The following is a 24,548-nucleotide window of genomic DNA, read 5'->3' as shown; positions in this document are numbered from 1 at the left end:
TTGTTAGTTAATTTATATTTCTTTCCTCATTAGAATGTAAGCTGATCCATGGCAGGGAGCCTTATTTTATTCACACAAATATCTCTAATATCAAAATGGTGCCTAATACCATAGTATGAACTTATGAGATACTTATTGAATGAATGAGAAGAATGTGTTATTGTATTATTAAATTTTTATTAAAAAGAACATTACTTATATATAGTTACATATTTTTGTTGTAGAACCAACGAAAAAAGTATGGAAAGATACTTAATAGTAACCATTAATTGGTAGTGAAAGGAAAATTAACTTTTTTCCCTAATAATTTCACATCTATAATTACAAATAAGTATGTGTTTCTTCTTGGAATGAAAAAAAGTAATTTAATAAGTAAAAAATTTAAAAAAATGTGAAAGGAATGAATATTCTCTCATCTCAAGAGACGAATTGATTATACAGGTTGAGTATCCCTAATTCAAATATCCCCAAATCTACAATGCTCCTAAATCTTTTTGTGTTTGTTTGCTTGAGCATGTACATAAGGCTATAAGTGGACAATTTCACATCTGATCTCATGTGAAGGGTCATAATCAAAACACTGGCATGCTAAAAATACTGCCTAAAATTATATTTAGGCTATGTGTACAAGATATATTTGAAACATAAATGAATTTTTTTTTAAAAAATATTTTTTAGTGGTTGATGGACCTTTATTTTATTTACTTGTATGTGGTGCTGAGAATCAAACCCAGTGCCTCACGCATGCTAGGCAAGCATGCTACCACCAAGCCACAATCCCAGCCCCTTGCAAATGAATTTTGTGTTTAGATTTGGGTCCCATTCTTAAGCCATTTCATTATGAATATACAAATATTCAAAATCTGAAACACTTCTGGTCCCAAGCATATCAGATAAGAGATACTCAACCTTTATAACAATAGTTATCTCTTTCTCTCCAACTCTAGAAGCATGCCAATATTATAACAATCTTGTTCTAATAATTTCTCCATTAATAGATGAAGTAACTGTTTGAAGACATTTGTTATTGCAGGTGTTGAAGTGCTTTGAAACCATAAAGAAAGGGTACAGTTCAGCCATAAAATGATCTTCTAATAAATTCTGAAGTATCTAATCAGAATAAAATTATAGAACTTGAGGAAATCTTAAGCAACTTTGAAGATGATAATATTCATATGGTTAAGTTCTGATATGCTTGTTTAACATAGTTTATATTACTTTTTTGTTCTAATTAGTTACACATGACAGTAGACTATATTTTGATACATTACTTTTTTTTCCTATTGGGGGGAGGGGAGAGTTCTGGGGATTGTACTTGACCACTGAACCACATCCCAAGCCCTATTTTGTATTTTATTTAGAGATAGGGTCTCACTGAGTTGCTTAGTGTCTCGTTTTTTACTGAGAGTGGCTTTGAACTCATGATCCTCCTGTCTCAGCCTCCAGAGCCGCTGGGATTACAGGCATGTGCCATTGCACCTGGCCATTACATTACTTTTTAATAATACCTCAAATGTTTTTTATATTAGGGAAATTTGCTAGTTAATACACGTATGATGTGTTTGTAATACTAAATGCTGAAAATCCCAAATGTCAAGTTTGGGAAAATGCTCATGGCAAAACCACATAATGCAATCAGAGCTCATCAGGAGCAGCCTTACCTCAATAGAAGATGGGGAGCTTGATGGTAATGGGAAGGGAGGAACAGCCATCTGATTGACTGCGTCTTCATTTCTGCAAAATGTTAAAATAGGCAGAATCAGTACAGAGTAAATCCTGAGTTCCTGGCTCAAATTACAAGTGCTTCCTTACTTCTCAATTGAAAATGCACATGCATCGCACAGAATTAAATACATATTTAAATATATAGCTTCCAAGCACATGGAGCAATTAGACACAGAAAGAGATGTATCACTCAAGGGATTCTCAGATACAATTATTAGTGACAAAGAATGATGATGCTAGGAGTTCGCCAAATCTTGCTTGGAAAGTCAGGTGCTGTGAAAGATAATTTTGGAAAGGCGTCAACTTGCTTAGCGAGGTGGAATAGAAATTTTTCAAATGGGTGTATATGATCTCTAGGCCCCATTAACGTCTAGAACATTTTGTTCTTTGAGCTGGAAAAGTTCCCAGCCTCCTCTCTCAGTTTCTAACTTCCTTCTGCCAAAAGAAGGATGGTGGATGTCTACAACAGGCCCTGCATAGTGGACTGTGAAGAGTGATGGATGGGAGTGTGGAGCTTCCTGTAGACAATGCCTTGTGAATTCTCCTCATTATCCTAATGGAGCAGAGGAAGTGGGAACTGCAACCTTGTCACCAGGGCAACAGTCACACAACTCCTAGAGCAGCAGTTCTGATTATTTGGGCCTATTTCTACCATATTACTAGCAAATGCAGAAGTAAGTGGTTATGTGGGAGATGGCTGTCCTTCACCATTCATGATGTAGGACCAACATAATTATCTCAAATTATGCAAGCTTTATCATTTCTTCTTTTTCTTTTTTCTGTATGGGGGATTGAACTCACGGGCACTCTACCACTGAGCTACAACCCCCGCTTTTTTCTTTTCTTTTAAATTTTGAGACAGGGTCTCAATAAGTTGTTGAAATTGGCCTCAAACTTGTGATCCTCCTGCCTTAGACTCTTGAGTTGCTGGGGTTAAAGGTATACACCACTGTGCTGGGCTTTGATTTATCTTTCATAATATAAATCAATAAAGCTTACAAAAAGGAGTCTTGTTGATATGTAAAGGTCTAAGAGTTCATATAGATCTCTGCTCATATAACCAATGTACGTAAGGGAAGCCATGGCCTGACTCAGGAGCAGTGACCAACCCCATTTTACTTCTGATTTCTCCCTGACGGGGTAACAAGTCCATTGGTCCATGTCATTCCTGTTTTGGTGCTTTAATCATATTGCCATATATGAAATGCCAGTATTTATTCAATTTATACCTCAAACCCATCCTTTTCCTTTAGTGTCAGTTCAATAAACCACAAATAGGTGAATCATTCCCTCAAAATCAGAGACTATTTATATACTGACATCCTCCACATTCACATATTTAGCCCACATCAATTTCTGAGCTGAAGAGCTATATATTCAACTCCTCCTTTATGTTTTTTCCACTAGATGTCTTACGAGCATCTTAAATAACATAGAGCTTTTTATTCCTCTAAGTTCCCAGATGGTTCCAAGGCCAAGTCTCCTCACCTGAGTACCCATCAACAATATCTGTACCTGTCATTCAACCAGGAATTAAGCATTAATACCTCTCATTCCTCAACTGTACCTTCAAGCCATCAACTAGTAATGTTTATTCTGTCTTTAAAATGTTATCTTGCATCTTTCCATCCTACCCTATTGTAAGTCATTATCATTTCTCATCTGAATTAATGGAGAGCTTTCTACTCATCTCCACATTCCGTCCTTTCAGCAATCCTCCCCAATCCATCCCTCACCCAGCAGAGCTGTTGTGGTCCTAACATACAAATCTGATTATATTTCTATCCCTTGCTTAACATCCTCCCATTGCACTTAGGATCAAGTGTATTGTGTTATTTTATGAGAGAAATTCACTCATTAGAGTTGAGCTTTGGGAAAATTGCTTCTCATAGCTTCCGTTTCCAGAGTGCTGATGTAGGAAGGTTCAATTACAAGAATTCTGGTGTAAATTCCTTGTGAAATGAGGGAGCATATAAAGAAATGAAGTCTAGGTATCACTTCTTGGATTCATGGATTATCTAGTTAGTGAGCCAAACCAAAGCAATCAGAAGAAAAACTAAAACTATGAAGTGCCAGAGAGGATGAAAAATGTATCTATTCTTTCCTGACAGCATTACAGATGCCTTGAGTATGCACTATTATGTAAAAGATGGCTACTGGTTTTCAGGGGTTATAATCCATTCCTCAGCAGTTTGCTCATACATAGAAAAAGTAGTCAGTTACCCTGGGGTGAGTAATCCCATTTTCCCGGTGGTAATACTCCTCCCAGTTTCTTCCATAGAATAACACAATAGAGCTCAGCTCAGAGCCTAATACCAATGGGCCATATCTGCTCCAGATTTGGAACTCACACAGCAGAATGCATTTGGCAGAAATTAAGTAGATGCTTTTATATCTCTTTCAAAGGTTACCAGCAGTGAAAATGACTACACATAAATTCTTATTAAGAAATCCTGATTAATGAGACCAAGTTAGCTCAAATCAGCCAAGTTATCCCTTCATAATTTAATGATTTTCCCCAAATTAGTATGACTTCAGTGCCTTTTAAAGTCAGTTTAAATTTTTAAAAATCTCAAGTAATAGGAAACCTACACTTAGTCCCAACGGAGACAGGAAAGCTGCTATAAGAAGTTATAGTTCAGGGAGGAGGGAAGATGGCGGCGAGGGGAGTGCATTACCCCCGTGTGCTGCTTCACTGTGTGGGAGTATGACAAGTCAGGACGGCTAAAGGATATCTTGTTAGGAATTTCCAGCAATAGTGGGGTGCGCCGGAACCTGGAGGAAGGATTTCCATCGCATGAGGATCGGCTACGGGGACTCAAACGCGAGAGGTTTGTCGCACGGAGGGTAATACTACTTATTCAGCAAATCGCCCCGCGGCTAGAGTCTGCAAGGCGCGCTGGGATAGAGACGCAGGGTTACAGCGCTGCAGTTTCTGCCAGACGCGCAAGCACCGCACTCAGGGCTGAATTCTGGGTTCGAGACGGGGAAGGAAGCGGTCCATCTCGGTTCTCCACACCGGTCAGACCACAGAGGAGGCCAGCAGCCACCATGTTGGTAAACTGACGTCACCACACCTGTTTTTGACTGACCGCAGCTCATTCAGCCATAGAACAGGTAATTTCAGGCTGCAATTCGCCTGCGGCTTGCAGACAGATTGCTAGGGTTCAGCGCCTGGGGGCTTCTTAAAATCTGATCTTATCGGAGTGAACACGGAGCGCGGGGCGGCCGAGTCCCGGCTCCCGGAACCGTCCCGGAACCGCCCTGGCTCCGGGCTGCGGAGCCTGCGGAGGCTGCTTCTTGGACCCTGCTAATATCAGAGCAAACACGAAACACCAAGAAGCCGAATTCCAGCTCCCGGAACTGAGCCCGCGGGGACTGCTTCTTGGAGCTTACACTTATAGGAGCTTACACCGAGCACAGAGCGGCCGAGTTCCGGCTCCCGGAACCGTCCCGGAACCGCCCTGGCTCAGGGCTGCGGAGCCCGCGGAGGCTGCTTCTTGAACCCTGCTACTATCAGAGCATACACCAAACACTAAGCGGCCGAATTCCGGCTCCCGGAACTGAGCCCGCGGGGGCTGCTTCTTGGAGCCTACACTTATAGGAGCTTACACCGAGCACGGAGCGGCCGAGTTCCGGCTCCCGGAACTTCCCTGGACCGGGGCTAGGAGCCCGCGGAAACTGTGTCTCGGTCCGGGTCCTGCTGAGGGCAGGTCAGGACTCACCCATTGCTTGGGTTGCCTGGCAAGGGGGACGAAATGCTGCCATTCGCATAGGATACCAACATGGCAGAGATCTGATGTCAGCAGAAAGCGGTGGAGGAGAGATCTTCATCAATACCAGCGGTGACATAAGCAGTTGGTCTTCTGGTAAGGGGGGTGAGGCTCAGTCACCCGAGTCTCCTCAATTTGTCCTCGAGCCGGAGGGAAGGAGCCGGGCCGCCGCCAGCCCCCGGAGCAGGCCCAGCGGCTCGCCAGCGTGGTGACCGCGTGACCCCAATTGGAGAGGGGGCGGAGCGGAGCCGACACCCACACCCGCCAGGTGGGCAGACCCACGACCCAGTAGTACATGGGCGTGGTAGGAGGGGCAGGGCAGAGCCGCCCTTCGCGCTTGCAAGGTAAACAGACCTGTGACAGCCTGGCGGGTCAGGCCCAGTGGCCTGCCAGTGTGGTACACACGTCACCCCAACTCGAGTAGGGGCAGAGCAGATCCTTATCCCACGCCCGGATCAGGCCCTGCCGGTGTGGTGGTCACGTGACCCCAATTGGAGTGGGGGTGGAGCGGAACCGTCACCCGTGCCCGCAGGGTGAGCAGACCAGTGATCAACCTGCAGATCAGGCCCAGGGGTCCGCAGGCGTGGTAGGAGGGGCAGGGCAGATCCGCCGCCCGCGCCTTCAAGGTAGGCAGACCTACAACAGACCGGCGGATCAGGCCCAGGAGCCTGCCGGCGGGGTACAAACACCACCCTAATTGGAGTAGTGACAGAGCAGAGTCGCCTCCCTTGCCAGGAACAGACCCAGCATCCTGCAGGCGGGGTAGTCACAACACCCCAATTGGAGTAGGGGCAAAGCAGAGCCTCCACTCGTGCCCAAAAGGTGGGCAGATCTGCGACCGACCAGCAGGACAGGCCCAGTGGCCTGCTGGTACGACAGACACGTCACCCCAATTGGAGTAGGGGCAGAACAGAGCCGCCACCAGCTCCCAGAACAGGCCCAGTGACCTGCCGGCGTGGTAGCCACGACACCCCAATTGGAATAAGGAGAGAGCAGAGCCGCCGCCCGCACCTGCAGGAAAGATACGCAAGCAGTATGAAAAGACAAGGAAAGAAAGGACCACAAGCAATGCAGGTCAACGCAACTTTAGAAGAGGTAACAGCTGCAGCAGATGGAATGTCAGATAAAGAATTCAGGATATACATGCTTCAGATGATCTGGAGTATCAAGGAAGACATTAAACAGCAAAATCAGACAATGAAAGATCACTTCGACAACGAATTACGCAAACAAATCCAGGAAGCAAAGGATCAACTATACAGGGAGATAGAGGTTATAAAAAACAAGCAATCAGAAATCCTAGAAATGCAGGAAGCAATAAACCAACTTAAAAACTCAATGGAGAATACTACCAACAGAGTAGAACACTTAGAAGATAGAACATCAGACAATGAAGACAAAGTATTTCAACTGGAAAAGAACATAGACAGCTCAGCAAGACTGTTAAGAAACCATGAGCAGAACATCCAAGAAATATGGGATAACATTAAGAGACCAAACTTAAGAGTCATTGGGATACAGGAAGGTACAGAGCTCCAAACCAAAGGAATGAGCAGTCTATTCCATGAAATAATACAAGAAAACTTCCCAGACTTGAAGAATGAGACAGAATCCCAAATCCTAGAAGCCTACAGGACGCCGAATGTGCAAAATCATAAGAGATCCACACCTAGACACATTATAATGAAGATGCCCAACATACAGAATAAGGAGAGAATTTTAAAAGCTACAAGAGAAAGGAAGCAGATTACATTTAGGGGCAAGCCAATCAGGATAACAGCTGATCTTTCAACACAGACTCTGAAAGCTAGAAGATCCTGGAATAACATATTTCAAACACTGAAAGATAATGGGTTCCAACCAAGAATTGTGTATCCAGCGAAATTAAGCTTCAGGATGGAGAATGAAATTAAAACCTTCCACGATAAACAAAAGTTGAAAGAATTCGCAGCTAGAAAACCATCTCTTCAAAACATCCTAGCCAAAGTATTACAGGAAGAGGAAATGGAAAATAACAATGAAAACCAACAGTGGGAGGTAGGACAGTAAGGGGGGGGGGAAACAATCAAAGAGGAAAACAAACAATGTTTAGTAACAGAAATAAACAAATATGGCTGGAAGAACAACCCATATCTCAATAATAACCCTAAATGTTAATGGCTTAAACTCACCAATTAAGAGACACAGGCTAGTAGAATGGATCACAAAACAAGACCCAACAATATGCTGCCTACAGGAGACGCATTTGATAGGAAAAGACATACATAGGCTGAAGGTGAAAGGTTGGGAAAAATCATATCACTCATATGGACCTCGGAAACAAGCAGGCGTGTCCATACTCATATCAAATAAAATAGATTTCAAGCCAAAGTTAATCAAAAGAGATAAAGAGGGACACTACATACTGCTTAAGGGAACCATACACCAACAAGACATAACAATCATAAATATTTATGCCCCAAACAATGGTGCAGCTATGTTCGTCAAACAAACTCTTCTCAAGTTCAAGAGTCTAATAGACCACCACACCATAATCATGGGAGACTTCAACACACCTCTCTCGCCACTGGACAGATCTTCCAAACAAAAGTTGAATAAGGAAACTATAGAACTCAATAACACTATTAATAACCTAGACCTAATTGACATATATAGAGTATACCACCCAACATCAAGCAGTTACACTTTTTTCTCAGCAGCACATGGATCCTTCTCAAAAATAGATCATATATTATGTCACAGGGCAACTCTTAGACAATATAAAGGAGTAGAGATATTACCATGCATCTTATCTGATCATAATGGAATGAAACTGAAAATCAACGATAAAAGAAGGAAGGAAAAAGCATACATCAATTGGAGAATGAACAATAGGTTACTGAATGATCAATGGGTTATAGAAGACATCAAGGAGGAAATTAAAAAATTCTTAGAGATAAATGAAAACACAGACACAACATATCGGAATCTATGGGACACATTGAAAGCAGTTCTAAGAGGAAAATTCATTGCTTGGAGTTCATTCCTTAAAAAAAGAAAAAACCAACAAATAAATGATCTCATACTTCATCTCAAAATCCTTGAAAAAGAAGAGCAAAACAACAGCAAAAGAAGTAGAAGGCAAGAAATAATTAAAATCAGAGCTGAAATTAATGAAATCGAAACAAAAGAAACAATTGAAAAAATTGACAAAACTAAAAGTTGGTTCTTTGAAAAAATAAACAAAATCGACAGACCCTTACCCATGCTAGCGAAGAGAAGAAGAGAGAGAACTCAAATTACTAACATACGGGATGAAAAAGGCAATATCACAACAGACACTTCAGAAATACAGAAGATAATCAAAAACTATTTTGAATCCTTATACTCCAATAAATTAGAAGATAGTGAAGGCATAGATAAATTTCTTAAGTCATACGATCTGCCCAGATTGAGTCAGGAGGATATAGAAAACCTAAACAGACCAATATCAATTGAGGAGATAGAAGAAACCATCAAAAGACTACCAACTAAGAAAAGCCCAGGTCCCGATGGGTATACAGCAGAATTTTACAAAACCTTTAAAGAAGAACTAATACCAATACTTTTCAAGCTACTTCAGGAAATAGAAAAGGAGGGAGAACTTCCAAATTCATTCTATGAGGCCAACATCACCCTGATACCTAAACCAGACAAAGACACTTCAAAGAAAGAAAACTACAGACCAATATCTCTAATGAACCTAGATGCAAAAATCCTCAATAAAATTCTGGCGAATCGGATACAAAAACATATAAAAAAAATTGTACACCATGATCAAGTAGGATTCATCCCTGGGATGCAAGGCTGGTTCAATATACGGAAATCAATAAATGTTATTCACCACATCAATAGACTTAAAAATAAGAACCATATGATCATCTCGATAGATGCGGAAAAAGCATTTGACAAAGTACAGCATCCCTTTATGTTCAAAACTCTAGAAAAACTAGGGATAACAGGAACATACCTCAATATTGTAAAAGCAATCTATGCTAAGCCTCAGGCTAGCATTATTCTGAATGGAGAAAAACTGAAGGCATTCCCTCTAAAATCTGGAACAAGACAGGGATGCCCTCTCTCTCCACTTCTCTTCAACATAGTTCTCGAAACACTGGCCAGAGCAATTAGACAGACGAAAGAAATTAAAGGCATAAAAATAGGAAAAGAAGAAATTAAATTATCACTATTTGCAGATGATATGATTCTATATCTAGCAGACCCAAAAGGCTCTACAAAGAAACTATTAGAGCTAATAAATGAATTCAGCAAAGTGGCAGGATTTAAAATCAACACGCATAAATCAAAGGCATTCCTGTATATCAGCGACAAATCCTCTGAAATGGAAATGAGGACAACCACTCCATTCAAAATATCTTCAAAAAAAATAAAATACTTGGGAATCAACCTAACAAAAGAGGTGAAAGACTTATACAATGAAAACTACAGAACCCTAAAGAGAGAAATAGAAGATGATCTTAGAAGATGGAAAAATATACCCTGTTCATGGATAGGCAGAACCAACATCATCAAAATGGCGATATTACCAAAAGTTCTCTATAGGTTTAATGCAATGCCAATCAAAATCCCAATGGCATTTCTTGTAGAAATAGAGAAAGCAATCATGAAATTCATATGGAAAAATAAAAGACCCAGAATAGCAAAAACAATGCTAAGCAAGAAGTGTGAATCAGGCGGTATAGCGATACCAGACTTCAAACTATACTACAGAGCAATAGTAACAAAAACAGCATGGTACTGGTACCAAAACAGGCGTGTGGACCAATGGTACAGAATAGAGGACACAGAAACCAATCCACAAAACTACAACTATCTTATATTTGATAAAGGGGCTAAAAGCATGCAATGGAGGAAGGATAGCATCTTCAACAAATGGTGCTGGGAAAACTGGAAATCCATATGCAACAAAATGAAACTGAATCCCTTTCTCTCGCCATGCACAAAAGTGAATTCAAAATGGATCAAGGAACTTGATATCAAATCAGAGACGCGCCGTCTGATAGAAGAAAAAGTTGGCTACGATCTACAGTCGGTGGGGTCGGGCTCCAAATTCCTCAATAGGACACCCATAGCACAAAAGTTAATAACTAGAATCAACAAATGGGACTTACTCAAACTAAGAAGTTTTTTCTCAGCAAAAGAAACAATAAGAGAGGTAAATAGGGAGCCTACATCCTGGGAACAAATCTTTACTCCTCACACTTCAGATAGAGCCCTAATATCCAGAGTATACAAAGAACTCAAAAAATTAGACAATAAGAGAACAAACAACCCAATCAACAAATGGGCCAAGGACCTGAACAGACACTTCACAGAGGAGGACATACAGTCAATCAACAAGTACATGAAAAAATGCTCAACATCTCTAGCTGTCAGAGAAATGCAAATCAAAACCACCCTAAGATACCATCTCACTCCAGTAAGATTGGCAGCCATTAGGAAGTCAAACAACAACAAGTGCTGGCGAGGATGTGGGGAAAAGGGTACACTTGTACATTGCTGGTGGGACTGCAGATTGGTGCAGCCAATTTGGAAAGCAGTATGGAGATTTCTTGGAAAGCTGGGAATGGAGCCACCATTTGACCCAGCTATTCCCCTTCTTGGTCTATTCCCTAAAGACCTAAAAAGAGCATGCTACAGGGACACTGCTACATCGATGTTCATAGCAGCACAGTTCACAATAGCAAGACTGTGGAACCAACCTAGATGCCCTTCAATAGACGAATGGATAAAAAAAATGTGGCATTTATACACAATGGAGTATTACTCTGCATTAAAAAATGACAAAATCATAGAATTTACAGGGAAATGGATGGCATTAGAGCAGATTATGCTAAGTGAAGCTAGCCAATCCCTAAAAAACAAATGCCAAATGTCTTCTTTGATATAAGGAAAGTAACTAAGAACAGAGTAGGGACGAAGAACAGGAGAAGAAGATTAACATTTAACAGGGATGAGAGGTGGGAGGGAAAGGGAGAGAGAAGGTAAATTGCACGGTAATGGAAGGAGACCCTCAGGGTTATACAGTGGAGGGGGTAGAGAGAGAGGAGGGGAGGGGAGGGGAGAGGTGGGGAGGGGTGAGGGTGGATGATGGGAAAGGCAGCGGAGCACAACAGACACTAGTATGGCAATTTGTAAATCAATGGATGTGTAACTGATGTGAATCTGCAATCTGTGTATGGGGTGAAGGTGGGAGTTCATAACCCACTAGAATCAAAGTGTGGAATATGATATGTCAAGAAATTTGTAATGTTTTGAACAACCCACAATAAAAAATTAAAAAAAAAAAAAAGAAGTTATAGTTCATAATTCCTTATACTCTGCTTCATAGTGAATTTTCACACACCTCAGCATCAAGCTGTAGAAAGCTGACTTACTAGCAATTTCAAGAGAAAATAAAGAAGAGGGAAGCCAAAGGACAGAAGGCACTTATACTGTAACTGAGCAGTTAGCCTGAATGACTTGTAGGGAATCTTTGACCCCCTAAGAATCATATAAGGAATGAAATCTGTTTGCTTCATAAATAATCTTTCTTTCCATAAAGTTAATAAGTTTCTTAGACAGTGGTGCCCCATACAGAATGGCAATTCTCGATCACAATTGTTTGGTAGTGTTCTTATAATTATCTTTCATAGATGATGGAGAGATAATGGAGTTGGACCTCGGATAAGAGAACTATTTTCCAGGGTACAGAACTCTGTGTGTGTACGAAGTCCTCCCAGTCCTTGGGGAAAACATTCCAAGACCCCCAGGGGATGCTGGAAACCACAGATAGTATTAAACTTGACATTTATTCTAGTTTTCTCTATATACACATAGCTAAGATAAAGTTTAATTTTATAAACTAAGCACAGTGGGAGACTAAAACTAATATAATAATTATAACAATATAATGTAGTAAAGTTACATGACAATGGTCTATCTTGAGAGTCAAGACAAACACAGATATTTTCAGAAGCGTAACTGAGACCACAGGAGTGTGTGACTGCTGTGTGACTTGCTCTCTATACTTGTCATGCTATTCTTTCTCCCTCTCCAAGAACAAGGGTGGGATCTTAGTTCTTTGAATCCCAGCTTGTAGCAGGGTACTGAGCCAGAGAGCAGGCATACTGCACATGTCCGTTGAGTCAGAGGGGCCTGAACAAGGCAGGGAAAGGAGAGCAGAGCCATCAAACTACGCCCTGTGCTTTCCATGCTGCTTCAATAAGTTAATAACAATGTGCTGCCAATGGTTGATCAGCTCTCAGAAGTACCACATGTGAAGGCCATTCTTTGGAGTATCTGCTCAGCTCACAGTCAGTCCCTGGATGGGTCATCATGTCTACACCAGCTAACTCAAATAACACTGCCTCAATCTGAGTGGATGGAGGGGGCAGACACCTGTTTTAGTTTGAGGCCAAATTCTCTCTCTCCAGGACTCTTAACTCTAGAGGAGACACACAGAGCTCAGGACTGTGGTGTGGAGACACTACCAAAGGCAAAACTCAAGGCTAAGTGGTTCAGAACTCCCTTCTGCTAGCAGCTCTGGGGATGCCTGGGTGCCTTCCCTTCAGTCTTAGTTGTATGACTCCTTTCATAAGAGTCTGTGCGACATCCTTGTATTCTTATGACACACTCCTTTTGAGTTAGACTGGCTACAGCTTATTTTAATTGCTTGAAACTCAACAATATAGTTCTCATTTTATTTTGAATGCATACATTTATTTAACAGATATTTGTACTGTGGATACAAAAACGATTAAAACACATTTCCTGCCACTGATGGTATTGGCAGTTAGTGAGGAACACAGCAGAGGGGACCTCTTGCCAAATCTCAGTGTGTATGTAACATAGGAAAGAAATAAATATTTTTTGTTTTAAGTCACTGAGAATTAGGACTGTTTGTTACTGAAGCGTAACTGAGTCTATTCCTCACGGACTGAGTCTGTTCTGAGTCAAGATACAAAAGTTTACAATAATTTTTAAAAAGCTATCTTTATACCTTATTCATAATAGCTAAAAATTAGAAACAACCCAAAATGCCCACGGACCTATACATGAGAATGGATCTACACAGGATCCACAGAAGAACAGATCTACACATTTTGTATATTACAGTAAAATACAAAATTACTTTAAGGAGTAATTTTAGGAAAAAACTTTTGCTAAATACAACATGGATAAATCTCAAAACCACTATGTTGATTGAAAGAAATAAGACGTGAAAAAATAAATACTATTTGATTCTATTTGTATTAAGTTCAAAAACTGTCACAAGTAACCCAGAGTGACAGAAATCAGGAAGCTCTTTATTCTGGGGGAAGGAGGGAGTGATTAGACGGTGGCACCCACAGACTTTGGGTATGACTAAATACTCTGTATGTTTGTTTGGGGTGAAGATTACACAGGTTATGCAATTATCAAAACTCAACAAACTAAACATTTAAAATCTGTTGTGCTGAGTATAAATTATGCTACAACTGAAAAATAGATCTGTGATTATATGTAGTAAAGGAAAACAACTAGGCTATCCTGGAAAGAAATCTAGGCAAAGGTACAGAGAGATTGAGAAAAAATACAGATTATATCACTGATAACTTATAGATAAGATACAGAACAGCTTTAACAATCTTGGTTTCTTAACCTATGAAATTGGGATAATATCTACTAGCTGAGTTGTTGTGAGATAATGCAAAGGGTAAAGTGCAATAACAGTTAAAATTTTATGTTTTATGGTTTCATGATATTGAGCCTTAGATGTTTAAACTTCCAGGCTCCACGTCTTCAGTTAACTAAAGGCACCAAGACTAATGGTTTCATTCTAAAGCCTTTATTCTTTCTCCTAGTTCCTTGTCCCCAGCCTAATTCTTGTACCTTTTGAATTGCCTGGATCATAAAAAGAGTGCCCCTACTGGTTTCCTTGTTCTGTTTTTTTTTTTTCTGCATCTAAATCAATTGAAATCATTCCCTTCTCAACTGTGAAAACTATCCCCTAGAAACAAGCCTGAAGATGGAACCTGAAGAACCCATGTCCAAGAGCTCCCTTTATTGGTGCTTGTTTTGTAATTACTTATTTGCACGTCTTACAATTCTTGGAGAACTTCATAACTTGTGGCTTTGCATAGCATCTACCATACAGTAGGTCCTCAGTAAATATTTGCATTTGTTCAGGAAGTTTGGACTCAGTTCCTGCCCACATCACTCTACCTGGGTAGCATCAGCAGGTTCTTGCTGCACCTACTTCTCTAATAGCAGCCACTCCCTGCTGAATTTCTAAACTAATTACATGGTTTCTCAGCAACTGCATCCTGTTCTTTAAGGATACTTTACATTTTTAGAGGCACATACATGTCATATACAGAGATTTGTTGATTCAATTGTATATTTTTTATCCATTAAAATTATAAACACAATTCAAACTGTAACAAGGGGTTTATTAACATGTCTTTAAAGCATTACTTCAACAACCCTTGACTAATTCCCAAAGAGAAATACAAAAGATGCTCTAAGATAAACTCTAGAGGAACAGGACAAATTGTGGTCAAAAGAAGAATTAATGGGCTATAAACACAACAAATTTATGTTTCTGGGAAGCTCAGTGAGCAATTTCTGAATGAGGAAAAATAAAAGATGCTACCAATGTAAATGAAGCGTGTTTGTGTGTTTGTAGAATGCCATACTTTTCATTTACAAGGTCTGAGATTTCTCCAATGGGTATTTCTACTTTTAAAAGGGAAAGTGTATCCCATCCAAAAATTCGTAGAGCTAAACAGCCAAAACAATTTTGAAAAAGAACTAATTTGGAGGAGGTCTCACGCTTCCTGGCTTCAAAACTTAATACAAAGCTACAGTAATCAGAGCCATGTGGTACTGGCATAAAGATATATGGATGCCATAGAACAGACAGTCCAGAAATTAACATTTATATGATTAAATGATTCTCAAGGAGAATAGCAAGACATTCAACAAGGGAAATGAAGATTTTTTCAACAATTAGTGCTGGAAAAACTGGATAATCACATGCAAAAAGAATAAGGTAGTTCCTTCCTTTATACTATATATAAAAATTAGTTAAAAATGGATCAAAATGCTAGGTGCAGTGGCACATGCCTGTAATCCCAGCAGTTCAGGAGGCTGAGGTAGGAGGATAGTGAGTTCAAAGTCAGCCTCAGCAACTCAGTGAGACCCTGTCTCTAGATAAAACACACACACACACACATACACACACACATATAAAAGGCTGAGGATATGGCTCAAAGGTTAAATGCTCCTGGGTTCAATTCCTGGTACACAAAAAAAGAGGGATCAAAGACCTAAAAATAAGAAATAAAATAGAAAATTCTTAGAAGAAACACATGGAGAAAAAAGCCTGTGACATTGGATCTTAATAATGATTTATTTTAAATGACACTAAAAGCACAGGCAACAAAAGCAAAAATAGACAAATGGGATTACATCAAAATTTGAAACATTCTTCATCAAACACAACCAAGAGAGTGAAAAGGCAACCTATGGAATAAGAGAAAATATTTGCAAATCATGTTTCAGAATACAGAAATACTTCTACAACTCAATAACAATCATAACAAAATTAGCAACCTGATTAAACAAACAGGGAAAGGATATGAATAGACATTTCTCCAAAGAAAATATACAAACAACCAATAAGCACACGAAAAGATGTTCAATATCTCTAATCATCAGTGAAATGCAAATCCATATCATGATGAGAAACCCCTGTTCACTCATTAGAATGGTGAAAAAGGCAGAAAACAAGTACTGGCAAGGATGTGAGGAAACGGGAACCTTGTACACTGTTGGTGGGAAAAATAAAAATGGTGCAGCTCCCAGGAAAAACAGGATGGAGGCTTCTCAGAATATTAAAAAATAAATACTCATACAACCTAGCAATTTTACTTGTGGGTCTATAGCCAGAGGAATTCAAAGCAGCATTTCAAAGGAAATATTACAAATGAATGTTCACAGCAGCATCATTTCCAACAGCCAAAAGGTGAAATCAACTCAAGTATTCATTAATGGATGAAAGGATTTAAAAAAAAAAAAAAGTGGCACATACACAAGATGGAATATACATACAATGGAATATTATTCAGACTTAAAAAGGAGGGAAATTCTGATAGATGCTACAACATGAATGAATCTTGTTAACACACTAAGTGAAATAAGCTGGTTAGGCAAAGAACACATATGGCAGGATTCTGCTGTGTGGAGGTACCTAGTAGACACATTCAGAGACAGACAGTGGAACAGTGATTGCCAAGGGTGAAGAGAGGAATGGGAGGTTTTGTCATGGATAAAGAATTACAGTTTTAAAAAAAAAAAGAATTACAGTTTTAGAAGATGAAAATGTTCTGCAGATGGACGGTACTGAAGGTTGAACAATGTGAATGCATTTAATTCCTCTCAACTATAAACTTTAAATGGCCAAGATGATAAATTTTGTGTTATACGTATTTCACCACAATTTTTAAAAATGAACTGATAAAGAAACAAAGTAGGGGTTGGGGTTGTGGCTCAGTGGTAGAGCACTCAACTAGTATTTGTGAGGCACTGGGTTCGGTCCTCAGCAACACATAAAACATAAATAAATAAATAAAAATAAAGGTATCGTGTCCATATACAACTACAAAAAATTAACAAAAAGAAAAAGAAAGTAAATGGTGATGGGAATAATGTTGGACTTATTGAGATTACTATTTAAAATCACTATTTTCTTTAGGACTGTTCTGGTCCTACCTCTTCAAAATGCACTCTCACCAAACCTAGAGGATTTTATTCTGTGCTAAAAGCAGAAGTTTGGGGCCTGCATTTATCATGAAATGCTAACTAGGTTGGTTTAGGTGACTTTTTTTTCCCCTCCAACCTCTTCTAAAACAATTCCAACTACAATCTAAATCTAGATGCACACACTACAAAAATGTTGAATAAACAAGGACAGAGGAACCCAACAGGCACAAATATTATTTTCTGACTACTAACTTGAGTGATTCAAGACACTTGGGAAAACAAAAAAAAAAAAAGCAAAAACAACTTTACAACTGGAACATGACATTGAATTAACATTCAGCCAGAAAAACCTCATACAAATGACCTGAAAGTAACATATAAGACAAAGCAAATCATTACAGCTCAATGGGAACTAAATTCCTTTCTGAAAAGATGCCAGGAGCTATCCCTAACTATATGAACAGAATGAGTAGTTTCCAACTCACAAATGGAAGAAGCAATCAAAAAGCTGGATGTGCTGAGCAGAGACAAAGTTCAATGACAGTGGAATTATGAATTCTATTTTCTTGGCATGCCAATGTCAATCACTAACAAGAGCTGCTGAGAGTAACTCAGCATCCAGACCCACATTTTAAAAGGTGCCCCCAGGCAAGTTCTAAATTAATTGTTACAGTTGCACAGAGGAAAAGGTGGCTTAAAAAATGTTTGACAGTACAAACTGGCAGGAAGGTTGAGGTAGGGAGTCTAAGACTGGGTGGGGTGGAGGAGTTAGCCAAATAAGCTTCTCAGAGCCATTCTTTCTAAAAGATAGTATAGTAGATGCCCTTAGTCATTCCCCTCTTATGCCTGGCTGAAAAAGCCCAAATGTTCAGATATCCAACCCATGTGCTGGGAAGGTGACCCTCCCCACAGAGATTGGCTCAGGATAAGTTTTGATTCCTCTGCCATAACCATGGTGATCCTGTTTCCAGAGCCAATAAACGGTTTGGCAATAGGAAGCATGCTGTGGAGACTTGTTCAGAGGTCCTATGCTCTGCTAAAGGTGTTTCAAAGACAAAAACTTCTGAGAATGGAGACTAAATGCCTGCCTGTGACAAGAAAATGCACAGAGGAAACTAAATTTCTCACTCTGGTTACTCATGTCCTGTTCAGAAAGCTCTACTTTTACAGTCCTTCCTATTTAATAGGATTCTTTGTCAGCAAGCAAGAGAAATGAATTTGGGCCAATGTAAGATCCCAATACTGGGATCTCAAAATAAAGAAGGGCTATAGGACCAGGCTGGGAATAGTTTTGAACTAAGAGACCTCCAGAGAACAAGGAAGCAGGAAGCAAAGTAACGTCATTGCAGGAACATTTGATCAGGACACTGTGGTCAATGGGAATAAACACCATTCATATACATATCATTCACATTATTAGCTTCCAATTCTAAGCCTAAGGTCTCCCATTGTCCAGGCTGAGGTCACATGAACACTTACTGGCCGAAACTCAGCAGTGAAAGAAGGAGCGGGCTCTTTCAGCTTCCACTGGGAGATAGGCATCTGGATTTGTTATTTTTACTGTCCCACCATGTGTATGTGCACGCACATGTGTGCTTATGCTGTGAACATGTGTGTATACACGTGTCTGCATGTGGAAGGTACACTAAAGGAAACAGGCAATTTCCAGGACAAAGAACATATGTCAGAGATATGTATGTATATTTGCATATGTATGCATGTGTGTGTATGTCTATGTGGATGGACAGAGAGAGAGTGTGTGGTGCTGGGAACTGATCCCAGGGCCTTGCACATGCTAGGCAAGTGCTCTGCCACTTAACTGTAACTCCATCCTCATAGGCATAAACATCAACCAGCAAACAAGAAAAAAAATGCCCATATCATCCCTGATGACCACAGGTGTTTCTGAGTGCCAAAAGGGATGAAACAAATAGTCATAATTCCTATAAGCTATATGCTGGTACTGTTAAGGAATGGGCATAGCAAATAAAAATTCTCTTTATGAAATAATAAAACTGATTTTCAAAGATACTTTATGAGTTATCTAAGAAAGATAAGGGATAGAGCGATTGCCTAGAGGTATAAGGTCCTAGGTTCAATCACCAGCACTGTATAAGAGAACATTAAAGAGAGAGGGAGGGAGGGAGGGAGGGAGAGGGAGAGGGAGGGAGAGAGAGAGAGAGAGAGAGAGAGAGAGAGAGGAAGAGAGAGAGAGAGAGAGGAAGAGAGAGAGAGAGAGAGAGAAAGAAAGACGGACTTCTTTTTGGTTTTAGTACTTTATCTAATTCACTGAATTCACCTAACTCATAAATGGCCCTATAAAATATTTGGTCATTCCAGATTGGCTTAAATCACCCTCAAAAGAAAAAAAGAATCTAGCTATTATGGATATTAGAAAGAATATGCCATAGGCTTAAGATGATTCCAGAAATGTATGACCCAGTGGAATCATAACTGTATTAAATGTACAAGTTCCCCAGGTTATAGTATTTCAAAGGGAACAGTGCTTCTCACTTGGATGTATACCTTTCAATGTCTGACAAAATATGGAAATACAAAACATTCTAACTCTACCTTATCCTTGATGACAAGCCTATAACTTCTAGTTACAAGAGTTGATAGTTTGTTATTATTTAACATGGATAGTGCTATACAGGAAACAAGTACTGCAAGAACTGAGGTGAGAATGGGCATTTCAGAGTACTCCGAGAGACTCTGCGGGTCTCCCACATGGTGTCACTAACCAGAGACAGAAGATCCTTGAAGCCGCCAGAGTGTCTCTGCTTCCTTCCTCCTTGCAACTCCTGGACGGGTTCAGGGCTAATGACAGGCCACCTCCTCAACACTTCTGGTCAAACATACCACGTGTGTTATTTTATTGTGCATTTGAAAATGGCACTGCATTCTTTAATGGTGCACGAAAGTCAAGAAGATGTCTCCTTCCCGGATTCCAAATAATGAACTTACACAGCTGGACCATTTAATGGTTCTCTCCTAAGAAAGGACTGCTTTTCTCCTACAAGTACATGTTCAGATGCACTGGACATAACACCTAGTTCTGGAAACTTTGGGTTTCTATACGTGCTGTGACTTTGCTTTTATCCTTCAGGTCTTAGTTAACCTGTTGAGTTCTATCACCACAAACGTGGGACATGAATAAAAACTTAAATTGAATAAATACATCACTTATAGTAACTTTTGAAGTGAATATTATGCATTTAGAGTTCTGTTCTTTTGAGAAAAGAAACAGGTGAACGATTACAGTGTTTGAATTATATATATGGTAGGCATATCATATGAAAAGATATATAAAGGATATGTAAGATTATGATTTCCACCCTATTTTAAGCCTCCTGTGTTAATTTCACTGACATGTTCACAGAATCAAACATTTGGGACTTAATGTGTTAAGCATCTGTCTCTGTGACTTCTTCCCATAGGCCCCAAAGACAAGGTTAGCTGCGTCTTCTGTGCATTCCTACAGCACAGCAGGACCTATCTCACTGGATAAAGCACTAGATTGTGGCCTATTCTCTGTCTCCATTTTTTAAAAAATATATATATATTTTTAGTTGTAGTTGGACATTTATTTATTTATTTTTATGTGGTGCTGAGGATCGAACCCAGTGCCTCGCATGGCTAGACAAGCGCTCTGCGGCTGAGCCACAACCCCAGCCCTTCAGTCTCCATTTTTAGCAGAGACTATGTTCTCCGCCTCACTGACTTCACACAATCAGCACAAGCAGGCACTCGTGGGATACCTGCTGAATAAATGAACGACTTTCTTCATGAAAGTAAAACTCGAGCTGTGCAAACAGTCTTTTTTCCCTATTTATCAAAGCTAGATTTCATGAATCAAGAGTATAATACAGGTTTTAAAATCCAGCATTCAAGTTCCATCTTCAGAGGGTCATCATCCTAGTGATGACTCTGACAGTCACATTAATTTCAACTCAATATCCTTTTTCAGGGATATGGCCAGAGGACAATGGGCCACACTGTGTTTTTAATTACAAACAAGACATATGTTCAATCGATACAGTAAGGTGGACCCCCTGGTGAGTTCACTTTTACTCAGGAGGGCTTGACAGCCAGCACTAAATCTTTCCGAGGGTTTCAGTTTCATTTGGCCTCCTTTAGCCCCAGGAGTTTTTACACAGTACACATTTTCCACATGTAATTAAGTAATGGAGAGTGAGTTGTTATACATGACATTTAATTTTCGATAGTGGGGGAAGGTATGACAAGAGCTGCAGGCAAGATCATTAATCTCCTTGGATCCCTGCACTGCCAAATGCAGCAATTCCTTCTTCATCGTACTGATAGAGGTCTCCTTCTGTACTTAAATTGGTTTGCTCATGTAGAGGGGATAATGCCAAACAGGAAAACCCATAGAATTGAATGTGTGGTACACTGTAAGAACACAGACTGTGATGCACATCTGGATGATGCAAAGTTAAATACTTTAGTATATGAGAATTGACATGTTTAGGATACAATCTACAGGACTGTGGAAATCTAATGATGTAAAAAGAAAGAGGAAAAATGACGATGTAAGCTATGTATATATAACTTGTTAATTTTCACTAATGACCCCATAGATCCCTTGCAAATGACAAATCAATTAGTGTATGAATAAATACATGTGTTAAGAGAATATGACAAGGACATGATCACACAAGTGTACATCACTATAGACGGCCTTTAGTTAATTAAAGTGTTGTCCACAGCAGAGTTTAACAGCTTTTTGAGATTACTGCTAATCTCACTTCAAAACCTGTGGCCAGTGTCTGTTTTTATTTCAGTTGTCAAAAAATTTGAAAAAGAGCTGCCACGATATAAAAGGCAAGATTTTCTATATAATGGAAAGGCACACTGAATAATAATTTCAACTAAGGAAGGAAATTTTGCCAGTAGAAACACTAACAGCTTTAGAGACTAGTTTTCAAAGTAACCTTGTAACACAGTACAAGTGACACAGAGTTCATAATTATAATCCCATTTGTGGTGCTGAGATGATTCAAGTGTCTAGCTCCTGAAACTTGTTAAAAAATCAATTTTTACTTATTTCTGGATTTGGTTTCAAAATAGGCAAAATTGGGGTTTTTATAACAATAGTTGGAAAGTGGTAACATATAAGGCAGAGGTGAAAAGGTACGTATCTAGGTACATAATGAGCTAGACAAACAATCTGAATATGCAGGCCACCAAGTATAACAGGATGCAAATTTACCATTTTAACCCTATTGGTTACATACAGGTCCCAATGTATAAATAGGACAGAAATCTACCATGTGTCCCCAGAGTATCCATAAAGGTCACTACATATAAAGAGGATGCAAATCTACTATTATTACTCCCCATTAGTCATATGCAGACTTGAGGAGCAATAAAATATTTTATTCTTTGCATTAAGTGCCTCAAATTCTGACACTATTTGATATTACTCACCCAGGTAAAATCTATTATATTTTATAATTGATTATATTTTATAACAGATATGGGGATTCCTTTGTGTTAATTAGGTTTTTCTTTATGAATGTGATTCACTTAAAAAATATTCAACACTATGGAGTTACAAAAGTAAACAGAGGGGAAAAGTATATAAGAGACAATGATTCTTTTTTTTTTTTCTTATCCTTCTTCCTTTTTTTCTGGTTTCTCTTCCATCCTCTTTCTCCTTTCACCTTTTTTTTTTTTTGCCATAATCATAATCATCACCATAATGGCAAACATTGTTGAGTCCATGTGGACTAGTAATTTATATGAACTAATACATTAGAGAGTTTATGAGATGGCTATACCAGACCCATACTACGGAGTCAGGAAATTGACCACGCTCCCTTAGCTGGGGTTCTATAGAGCTGGGATTCAAGTCCAGACAGGATGAATCCAGGGTTTCTTTTCTCAATCACAAAGTCTTTTAATTCAGCCAGGCTTTAGGAAAGAAAGCTATCTCTTTAAGGAAGAAAGAATGTCAGAAGAACAGTTCCTCCTTTACGGCAACTTAAGCATTAATTAAATTTTGGCACACAAATTATCAGATATACATCTACTCAACAAAAAGCTATCAATTGTGTGTACATCTCTCCTGGTTCAATTTAAACTCATGGTCACAAAGTGAATATGACAATTGATTACTCAGAAACACTCCTATGTCTTTTTTCTTTCTATAAAAGAATACATAAAGATCTTCCAAACTTAAGTGAATTTGGTACAATAATAGGAAAAGGGACTGAGTCCTCAAGAATTTTGTTGAATACTGAGTTCAATAAATAAGTAAATAAATGTATATATTTAAATTGGAAAATTATAATAACAGTAACTGAACTATGATTGTTGCTTTTGGAAATAGACAATCTACAATTGTTTTGTTGGAGCTAAAAAGGAAATTTTTTTCAATAGTTTTCTGAATGCTCATTATTTGTTAGGCATTATAATTGAATGACTTTGTAAGAAATGTGCGTTCTATGGTCTGAATGCTTGTGTTTTCCTCCAAGTTCATATGTTGACACCTAATCCCCAACATGAAAATATGAGGAAAGAGGTGCAGCCCTCAGGAAAGGGATTAGTTCCCTTGTAAAAGGGGCCTCAGGGAACCCCGCCTGCCACATGAAGAAGACCCAACAGCAGACACCTTCAATAAGACAGGAAGCGGGGCCCTCAACAGAAACCAGGTCTGCCAGCACCTTGATCTCATACTTCCCAGCATTCCTAACTTTGAGAAATAAATTTCTGCTGTTTATAAGACACAGTTTATGGCATTTGTCATTGCAGCCAGAATGGACTAATATATTTCATAATTAAGTATTTTGAATGTACATGGATATTTCTAAATCACTGAAAATCACTTCAATAAATAAGCATTTAGCAGCACCATCAATTTACTCAGCAAATTATTTTCTTGACTGATTCTGCTCTGTTCTGAACAATTGAAATTGAAATCTGACACTAAATCAATGGGGCTTTATTGTGTTTATTAAAATTCTACTCAGCTTTCTCTTCTGTATTCTATATAATTTCAAATCATTTAAGCTTTCTTCATTGAAGGAAAAGGGTACTCTTTCCTAAATGCTGCATTTTATTACATTATTTCCTCTGGATCTGATTCAATTTTTTTTTCTCTCTATTAAAATAGGATAGCCCAGAACTGGGAATAAAGACCTCACAGATGCTGAAGAGGTTGCAGCAATGTCAACAGCAACACTTGCAGCAGCAGCCACCACTCAATACTAAACCCTATAGAGTGACATTGTTAGAAACGTATCTTAGTCCATTTTCCAT

At 39.2% G+C, this 24,548-nt stretch overlaps 1 protein-coding gene across 7 annotated transcripts in view; it reads right to left on the bottom strand.

The window, feature by feature from the left end:
• The window catches only part of Patj (PATJ crumbs cell polarity complex component), a 360,314-nt gene that overhangs the window by 113,664 nt on the left and 222,102 nt on the right, over positions 1-24,548 (bottom strand). For all 7 annotated transcript variants that reach the window (XM_046450923.2, XM_046450925.2, XM_058581534.1 and 4 more), the window contains one exon: positions 1,662-1,734. In XM_046450923.2, the coding sequence (XP_046306879.1) occupies positions 1,662-1,734 (73 nt within the window). The remainder of the gene's footprint in view (positions 1-1,661; positions 1,735-24,548) is intronic.

This window comes from Marmota monax, unplaced genomic scaffold, assembly GCF_021218885.2.
Source record: "Marmota monax isolate L192 unplaced genomic scaffold, Marmota_monax_Labrador192_F-V1.1 WCK01_AAM20220418_F8-fsc00023, whole genome shotgun sequence".
Taxonomy (NCBI): Eukaryota; Metazoa; Chordata; class Mammalia; order Rodentia; family Sciuridae; genus Marmota; species Marmota monax.
The sequence above is the reverse complement of the archived record's forward strand: the minus strand, read 5'-3'. Positions and strand labels throughout refer to the sequence as shown.